Raw genomic sequence first — 10,221 nt, forward strand, 5'->3', positions numbered from 1 at the left:
TTAATATTAAGCTTTAGTCGTTTAATTAAAAAGTGTTACAAGTTATTTTTTTAACTTCACTTTCGTTATTATATTTGGTACCTTATGTCAATTTATTGAAAAAAAAATATTAAGTTCCGATGACGTGGTGTGACGGCAAGATTATTGGTACAAATCAGAGTCTTCCTATGTAATTAAAAATTGATACCGTGTTTAAACTACGAGTTCATTTTGGTCCTTTTATTTAAAACACATTTTAGTCCCTCAATTATTCAAGCAGAGAATTAAAGTCACGTTTGTCTTTGACGTCAAAGGCGTTAGTCAAAGTCAATGTAATAGTCAAACTGTCGCTTAGCTGAAATAAAATTTGTTGAGGTGGAATAATACATGTTGAGTTGTATGTGCACTATAATGCTCTGGACTTCTTTTAGGGTTACCGACTAACCCCACAAATCAACACAGATCTTTTCAGTATGCTTTGTCATCACTCACATGCTTTCTGGATAACTTCCTAGAAGATCACCTATCCAAATACTACTATAAGTCAAGTTCGCTTAAATATGAAGTTCTTATTTGTCAGACTACTAAAAAGAAGATGCATCTTGTTGGTATAGGTAGTACCAATCAATCCTTATAAGTCTTTCTTCAATAATGCAGTCCCATACTTGCACAACCTCAAGATCATCTCACTCCGATGTGAATTCGGGCGACTACTTCTCACCTTATTTGGCCTCAGGTGTTATAACCACTCCCTGCCATCTTCGACATCGGGTGTTACAAGCACGTTTAATATTATAGCCCAAATAACATTTCTTCCATTTCTTTCATATTTTTCCCAAAGTGAAAGGAAAGAAGAAAGAAGGGGCGTTGCTGCGAACGGAGGAACTCTCCAACAAGGCTGCAAACGAATGAACGAATCCTGAAGCAAGAGGAAATAAAACGAGGAAGAGGAAGACAAGTGTTTAATGAAACCAAAAGAGGAAGACAACTCCACTACTAAGTCTAATTTTTAACCCCTTTCTAATTTAGTGTTGATTGGGTTTTCATTTTTCGCCTCTTTCTAATTTATGGTTTACTAGATTTTCATTTAATTGGGTTTAATGTGTGGGGTTTAACATAAAATATTTGTTTTTAGAGTTTTTCTCATGGTTTTAGAGTATAATCTTCGCATTTCAGTTTTTTTTCCAGAATTTTAGAAATTTGTGTCGGTTCTTATTCTCAGGGTTTTCTCATGCAACTCAAGCTTAACCTTAGGCAAGTGGATCAAGACTTACTCTCAAGAAGTTGAGCATAAGGAAACCAACAAGAAATGCTGGATCACCAGGTTCTACAATTAGGTTAAGTGCAACAATGAATGTCTCAGGCTCTTCCACTAGGCTTAATTCATCTCAAACAAGAAAGAAGACAAATTAGATTTCTTTTAGAACTTTGTTTTGGATTAAGATAGTTGTGATGTTAAGTTAAATGCCTTTTGGAACTCTGTTTTGGATTAAGATGATTATAATGTTAAGTTAATGCCTTTTAAAACTCTATTATGACTTGGTGTATAATCTTGATGTACTGGGTTATCTTTTGGTATTATGTTATGGTTTTGTCTTTGAAGGGGTTGCTAATTAATGAATGAAGTTTAATATTTTGTTATTCTATGTTTAATGATTATTGTTTACTGATACAAGAATATTTACTGATTATTGTTTACTAATACAAGAATGATGCATCCAGTAAAAGAATGATGCATCCAATTCAACTAAAACAATGTCAATTTGATGTCCAATTTATTAATGTCAATTTTGATGTCCAAATAAACCATAGTATACCAGAAACATATGTACTTGCTTTGTCAATTTGATGTTCAAAAAAATCAGATATATACAATAAACATATTTAATTGGTCGTCAAATTGATGTTCAATTTATTAATGTCAATTTAATGTAAAAGAAACATAGTATACCACAAACATATATTAATAGGTAAAGATTCAATCTTGAATCTCATTTCATTCATCTCAAAAACACATTACAAAATCAACTCAAACATAAATTAATAAGACCACAATCACATAATTAAAATATCAAATTATAAATTAAAACACTTATAACTACTAAACATAAATTCTTTCAAAATTTATTTAATTTCATTGTATTCTTCAGAGTCACCTCAAGTTCTTCTAACTCTTGTTATTGTGCATCAATTTTGCCTTTTTATCTTTCAATTATTCATTTATATTGAACTAATTTAAAAAGTTGATCTTCATTTTCTTTTGTTAAAATCTCCAACTTTTTTTTCTTCATTATAAATATGTCCTTATCACCTTTCACTTCATAACCATAACCAAAAACTTTAATAAACTCTTATTCTGAATTGTTACTGTCTTTTCCACCATAACCAAAAACTTTAGGAAACAAAGACAAATTTGTAGATGATGTTATTTTTTTTTCGTTCTCGGAATGCAGATGTCCTAACTTGAAAAAGAAAGTAAAGTGCATAAAAGGTGTAACGAACCAAGATCGAAGAATAAGTATTATGAACCCTAAATTCACAAAATAGTTTTTTGAAGATTTCAAAAAGAAATGCTTATATTTATAACATGTGATCTTACATGGTTGTCACGTCTTACTGACAAGGAAAAAACGTTAACAACGTTTAAGAAAAATAGCTAAAAAGGGTACATTTGTAAAAGTTAATAAAGTTGAATGACCAAATTGATCGTTTTTAAAATTAAGGGACCAATCTAAATCCGGATTAATAGATACATGACAAGAAGGATATTAAATATTTTTTAAATGTGATTAGACTGGTTAATATACTATTTTAAAGATATTTTTTCAACTAAAATTCTTTAGGTAATTTTAATTAAAATTCTTAAGCTTTTAAAATTATTAAGAATTTATAGCATAGTTATTTTTAAATTTTAAATATGTCCATTTGTTTATTTCATTTACAAAATAAAATTTATTAGTTTATTTTAAATTTAAATAGTTTTTAGAATCTTTCACACTTTTACATTTAAAATTATTGATGTGTGTATTTTTTAATAATATATCACTTATGGAACATGACATGATATCATATAATTTTTTTTGTGATGTGACATATCAATAATTAAAGTGATGTGGAATTAAAAATGGACATATCATTTATTTTAATTCAAATTTGTATCAAGACAAATTATTTAAATTTAAATTAGGAGAATTAATTCTATGAATAGAATGAAATGGAAGGTTATACTTGCGAAAAAGTACAATATGTTACCGTCCCTTTTAATTAAAAGTTAACTGAGATTTTAAAATATTTTTTTGGGGATGAGAGGTAGTTCACGTAAGGGGTGAGAAGTTCTATGTATCTGATTTTATCTTTGAGAATTAATTTGTTCTCTTAAACTTTAATGTTGAGTATTTATAATGGTGTTGAGCCTGGATCCCAACCCTTTGAAAATTGCAACTATCAATGGAAATATCAGGGAGTGGATAGTCAATTATTATTATGGAGGACGTGGTAAAATGCCTCTTATACCGTTATGGAATAGGGCCACGTCATTCCCTCATTTTCTTACCCACTTGCTACTCCTCTGGGAGAGGGGCGACATATTTAATATAGGGGTGACACATCTAATAAATGGGCGATTGATCCAATAGATGGGTGGTCAAAATATCTTTATGGTGATACAAGGTGTTATCTGCTTCACTTATCGCCTCTAACAAGCCCATTATAAATATACCAATACAAAGCCCCTCAAGCACGAGGGATTTGAAAGGGCGAAGTGATTTAGTTACGTCTTTCTTATCCAAATGAGTCCCTTAAGTGTGAGGCGACTTCCTTGTGCAAGGCGAGTCCACAAGCGGAAGATGCTCTAAACACGTCTCCATATGTCTATGATGTGGCCACACGTCAGCTGAGGGATTTTGAACGTCAATCAACTAAAAGATATAAATCATACATCAATTGGAGGAAAACGTGTGTTGCATTAAATTCAATCGATGATGATTTTCCCTGGGAAGTCAAACTCTATTTCACTAGCTACATGTGTGTTTGATGTATGAGTCTTTCTCATTTCTTGTAATTGTGGATGTGTTCAATAAGTAGCGGTAGTTTATCGATACAAATAAACCTTCCCTCTATAAAAATATTTTACTTTTCGTTTCTTGATCTTTTTTCTGCACCTCATTTCCATAATCCTTCATTCGTATAGCCACCCATATAGGGGCTCTTTCAAGTGACTAGTACATTCCTTTCACAAGTTTTTTGCTCGTGGTAACAAGTATGGCCTCGTTACTCCCTTAATAACTCTCTAATTAGTGGTCATTTCTCTTTATGATATTGAGGATGTTTTAATGGGCGATTGTTCTTTTGACATACCTTAATATGCCTCAGGGGGCATAAGGGCCCATTGAGGTTGGTAGTAATTGTCTTGCCCTTCATACTCTTACCAAGAATTCATGGCGGGAACGAAAGAAAATCGTTTCAGCTACACAAATTTGCATCTTTATATTTTGACGAGGAAATGATAGTTGCCTTCTAGCGGAAGATTGAGCTTTCCAATAAAGGGCATGCATATGACATCATTTTAGAACACTACTCTGAGGGGGAGATGGTCAATATGGCCATCCTAGATGGATCACCTACCACTTAGTTCTACCTGTACCTCCTCGTCATTTATGACTTATGGTTCTTGATTCTTTTCACGCCGTTTGAAGTAAAAAAATTGGTGACTCCTAACATCGCCCCTTCTAAAATAACGCCCAATGTTTGTGGCATCATCAGGGCTTTCGAGACTATATGTTGACGGTTGGAGGTCTCCTTTACCGTTGGGGTATTCTTATCCTTTTATGGTATCAAACTTACCCCCCAAACGTGGTTGGGTAACCTTATTCGTCCTCCTAGAGAAAAGATTATTAAAGCCCTATTTTAACCCCTAAGCAAACTAGAAGTATACGTCCGTAAAGGTTATGGGACGATAGCGTGCTTTAATGTTCACGATTGGGGTGACCGACACCCCTCGTTTTTGCTTGTCTTGGATGAATAACCTGAAGGTTATCACCAATTTTGATTTTTCCACCCTCACCCCATGCGAGCAAGAGGTGGTTCAAGAATTGTCTGACTTCAAGTTCATAAGCTCTCGTACGTTAATCACTCGGGGTCGGGGGGACGATAGCATGATAAATGAGTACTTAGGTGAGTTTGGGAAAAATCTTCGTCTTAAGTTGTTATAAGTGTTATTGTAGTTAATATCTTTCCTATATTTTCATGCAAAGAAAATGTCTAAAACCCTTCTGGCTAAGAGAAATGAGCACTTGACTAAGAAGAAAGTTGAACGTCAGTCGTTAGGTGATCCCTCAAATCGCCCTAGCGGCCGAAAGATTGTGGAGGGCAAAAGGCGTGGCAAAGATCATCTAATGGGTGATTCTCGCCTAAAAAAATCCAAAAAAATAGAGAAGGTCATTCTCAAGCTCTGATGGATAGGAAGCTAGTGGTCATTAGGGATGACAGAACTGAAGAGGAGACCCAGCCAACAAAGATTAGTTTTCTCCCTTCTCCTTACCTAAAAAGGGACACCTCTTTTGGTGCCATCAAATTCACTATGAATCATCTCTATTTTCTCGAGGATTTTACCCCAAATTATCGAAGTCTTCATAATAAGTCACCTTTTGCACTATCTAATTTGTAAGATGTTCATTTATTAATAGGCATACTGATAGAATGAGTCTAGAGGGAGAAGCATATTAAAGTCGTTGATAAGTTAAAGTCGAAGCTTTCCACAACTCAGGTAATTATCACTCAATGTCGTGAAGTAGTGAGGAACCTGATGAATGAGAGAGAGGATTTGAAGGCCCTATTAAATAGGATGGAAATATAGGCAAAAATACACGTCATCATTGCTACATAACTAAATGGCTCTTTGGAGGAGGCCCTCAATTCTCTCAAGAGACTTGAGGAGGAAATGTTTGCCTTCACGAATGATTTGGTTGAGACCTCTAACTAGTACTTCAAGAGGGTGAAGGAGCATGCAACCTTTTTTCTACCCAGGATTAGACTTGAGCCAGATGGACATGTTCAAGGTAGTCTGTGGAGGTAAATTGGTAGATGACGAAGAGGTCCCGCATGTCAGGGAGACCGTCGTGGATGATTCCCAAGTGGCAGAAGATGCCTTTAATTATGGGGATGTTTTAGAGGATTAATGAGCCCATGATTTATATACTTGTGCCTCTATCGACTCTTTGATAACAAGGTTTCATATAGGGTTTTGTAATTTCCCTTTGTTAACATTTTTGTATAATTTTATCTTCGTGACATACCTTGCATTATGGCCTTAGTTATTGTTCTTGGGAAATAAGGGCTTTCACCGAGGTACCAATAATGCCTTGAGGGCGACAAGGACTTCTTCATGAGGATCCAATATATGTAATCGCCTCGAGGGGAGATAAGGATTCCTTTGTGAGAATCCATATGTAATTGCCTTGAGGCGAGGTAAAGATACCTTTATAAGGATACAACACATGTAATTGCATAAAGGGGCGGCAAAGATTCCTTAGTAAGGATTTAATATATGTAATCGTCTCGAGGGATGACAATTATTCATCTATGAAGATCCAACATATGTAATCGCCTCAAGGGGCCGAAAAGAGTTTCTCGTGAGGATCCAACATATGTAGTCACCAAGTTTAGGTTAGGTTATATTTAAGATCTTAACTTATATCATTCTATTGGTAATGCATTATAGTATGTTACTCTCACTAGGTCAAAGATCTCTTTCTCACTTAACAATGTGTGTCAATTTGTATCTTAGTCACTAAAATAAAATTAGAAGGCAATCAAGTGTATCGTAGTATACCTTAAAGGTAATTTGCAACATGATCTCCTAATTCAACCTGCCTCACCTATTCAATATTTCACTCTAATATGGATTTGTGATGTTAATTGGAACTTAGACCCAAATGACATAATATGGAAATGCTCTTTCCAACCTCGGTGGTGCATTTCACACTCTTGAAAATTCAAAATCTTCATTCACGCGTCCGAAAATACATCTCCGAACGCACCAAAAATCACACCAATCTTTGTCTTTCTGGGATTCAACCCATTTTTTTTTAAAATGTCTGGAGATGCATCTCAGTATCTTATTTGGGTCCGAAGACCCATATCTGAAAAAACCCATGCACTCAATTATTGTGTTTTAATTCAGTGGGATAGTTAAATGAACAACTCAGTGATATATTCGAAGATGCATCTTAATAAAAAATACAAGAGATCTGCCACTCTATTTGCTAAAAAAAATTGGCTTCAATCCCTTCTCTCTGAGCTGCATCTTAAGTTTCACAATCCTTAATTACTATGTGACAATGTTAAGCACAATCTTTTTGGCAAACAATCAACTCTCCATAGAAGAACAAAACACTTGAAGCTTGACATATTCTTTGTCAGAGATAAAACAATGAACAAAAGTATAGTAGTGTCTCATGAACATATATTCTCACCAAACTTCTGTTTGTATCTTATATCATCAATCTCAATGATAAACTGAGAGTCTTTGACAAATCTATAGTAAAACAAGACCCTCTAGTTTCTGTGGTATACTGTGATATTTTCAGTTAAGTCTCACAGTTGCATATATGCTAGCTGACATGCATTCAGTTTCAATTATAACAATGTGCAATTAGGCAGTTTCTTGAATTTCATGAAATATTCCCTGATTTAAGGAAATTAGTTGAGCATGTCTACAACTCTATAAATTAGTTTCTTCACCATTTTACTTTCCGAATTAAACTTGTGTCTGTACAAAAGCTGGAGTTTGTGGAACAATTTTGAGTCCTCATTTCTTGACACTTTCGGTCACAAGCTTCATGATTTACTCTGAATTCAAATAACACTAACTTAATGTTGGCAATGAGTCATTTCACATCATTATTTTATCATAATTTTGAGAGCTTATCTCATCTACTTTTACTATCACATGCATAACCTTTCACAGAAAAGTCAAGACCATATTTTTCGTTCAAAATGTCAAATACAACCATTCTTATTCAGGACAGCAATTTCATAACATGCAAACAGTGGTAATGATATGTACAATCATGATAATTTCTATGGTTTTCTTTATAAAAAATGATAGTACTAATCAGATTGCAGGCTGATCTCCCATCTTTTGGAACCACACAACTGCAAGGGTAACAAGGGATGCATAAAGTGCATTTGGTAACCTTTGCACCACTTTTCCAACACCGGGGACACCTTCAGTGGCTCTTTTTGTTGCCATTGCGACAGTAGGTGCTACAACCAATGTCAAAATAAGTTTTTGACTAACAACTGTGAATGTATCAGCTGTCATTTTCTGGATGAAATCGCAAAATTCGTCGTGATCGATTGTCCCATCCAAGTTCATATCACATTCCTGCACATCGTTATATGAATCGTACTAAATTCAAATATACCAAAAATTATTATATCACATTCCTTCTAAACATTTTTCATTCTTCATTTTGAACCACTCAGCGTTACTTTCAGCGAGTACATACATCAACAAAAGAGGTAACTCGCATTTCTACTAACATTGCTTAATCCTAAATGCATGAGTTCATGACACATTCATCACTCAAATGAACCAAAACTCATGTATAAAGCAATCCAGCATAGATCCATTTTAACAGCATATAAAAAAAATCGGTTTCGTTTATAAACAAGTATATAATTTGGTTTCAGTAGTATGACACAACAAAGTACCTGCATGATTTGTCTGACGTTTTCTTTTGATGGAGGATCGAAATGGGGACCAGGAATAAACTTGTTGATATCACTATAAGATAGAAACAGATCACTATTAGAATATCTATTCAAAAGAACATCTTATCAAGTAAGATGAAATGTTGAATCCAACTGTGTGAAGCAGATTCCTTACTTGTAAACAAGTAAAACAGCAATATACAGATCTTCAAAACTCAAATTTTCCGTTTGAATTTGATTCCTTATTTTCTGAAAAACTCGATCAGTAATCTTCCTAATTTGCTTTTTTCTCCACGCTTCACCTGCATTAAATGTCATGGCATAAAAAAATGCATTATCATTCCTTCTAGATTCCTTAAGCTCATGCACAATATGAAATAACCATTCTGTTGACCATCAATAAAGTGAGTTACTAATTATACCGAAAAGGATCGTTAATAATAACTTAGGGGCAAGTTTAAATAGTTTTTGAAAGATTTAGAAAGTAGCTCCTTTGTCATTCCAATTGGCCATGATTTATCTCATAAATCCAACAAGTTTAGATTTCTAAAGTCCAATAATAAGCAACAAATCCAAAAGATAACAAATGAATCAATCAACCCTGCCTACGGATATACACGCTACTTTCCAATTTAAAAGCAAACTCCAAATATGACTTCAGTTAAACTCCGGAGTTCTCCAATCTAGTGGTTTACTTATTTTCTCTCTAGCACTGACACCTCTAAATAAAAGGCGTGTCCGTGTGTCTGTGTTGAAACCGTGTGTTTGTGTCTGAAACCAACACAACACAGACTCTTGTAATTAGGTTTAATTTATCCATTTTTTAAATTTTTTACTGATGTCATGCTAATCCCCAATTTGCCTAACTCCATGATGAATTTTGTTGCTTACACTATCAAAGATATTAAACTTGTCTAAAATTAAGTTGTTGTAAAACACAGCCATGACTCAGAGTATAAAAATTTGTGAAAATGATAAGATTCAATAAATTTTCATGCTTTTACCATCTGAAGAAAGCAAATCCATGTATATGAGTTTGATGCAGGAAAGAAAGATAGAAATACCTTGAAATTTGTCGAAGATTTGTCCCATGAAATTGGAAATGGATGGAGGCAAAGTTGTTGAGTGTCTTGTGTTTGAAGGTTGGGAGTTGAAGTGGAGTGAAAGTGGAGAATGAGTGAATGAATGAAAATTCAACGGTAAGCTTTGGCTTTGGATTTGGATTTGGATTCTCAATCACTTTCACATGCGTTGCGATCCATGTATTGTGAAGAAGAGTAAAATAACAAAACTAAAAAAATATAGTACTAGTATTTAATTTTTTAAAATTAAAAAAATATATTTCCAATATTAACTATACTTTTATAGATATTTCAGGTAAAATAATGCTCGCGCTGCGGTTTTGAAATTAAAATTCATCTGAATCGTAAGAGAAAAAAAGGTGTGATTCGGTTGACTTTTATAAATTAAATCAAACCAAATCAAATTAAACCAATGTGATTTGGGTTGTTTCGATTTTTTACAATA

The 10,221-nt window shown here is 33.8% G+C and overlaps 1 protein-coding gene across 1 annotated transcript; it reads right to left on the reverse strand.

Annotated features, from left to right (window-relative positions):
• Positions 1-7,937: 7,937 nt before the first annotated feature.
• On the reverse strand, positions 7,938-9,976 carry LOC127076632 (uncharacterized). The gene is made up of 4 exons (XM_051018336.1): positions 9,759-9,976; positions 8,870-8,996; positions 8,695-8,767; positions 7,938-8,365 (listed from the first exon to the last, which is right to left on the reverse strand). The coding sequence occupies exons 1-4, from the start codon at positions 9,784-9,786 to the stop codon at positions 8,093-8,095; spliced, it is 501 nt and encodes a 166-aa protein (XP_050874293.1). The 5' UTR covers positions 9,787-9,976; the 3' UTR covers positions 7,938-8,092.
• Between the last annotated feature and the right edge of the window lie 245 nt (positions 9,977-10,221).

This window comes from Lathyrus oleraceus, chromosome 4 (assembly GCF_024323335.1).
Source record: "Lathyrus oleraceus cultivar Zhongwan6 chromosome 4, CAAS_Psat_ZW6_1.0, whole genome shotgun sequence".
NCBI classification, from domain to species: domain Eukaryota; kingdom Viridiplantae; phylum Streptophyta; class Magnoliopsida; order Fabales; family Fabaceae; genus Lathyrus; species Lathyrus oleraceus.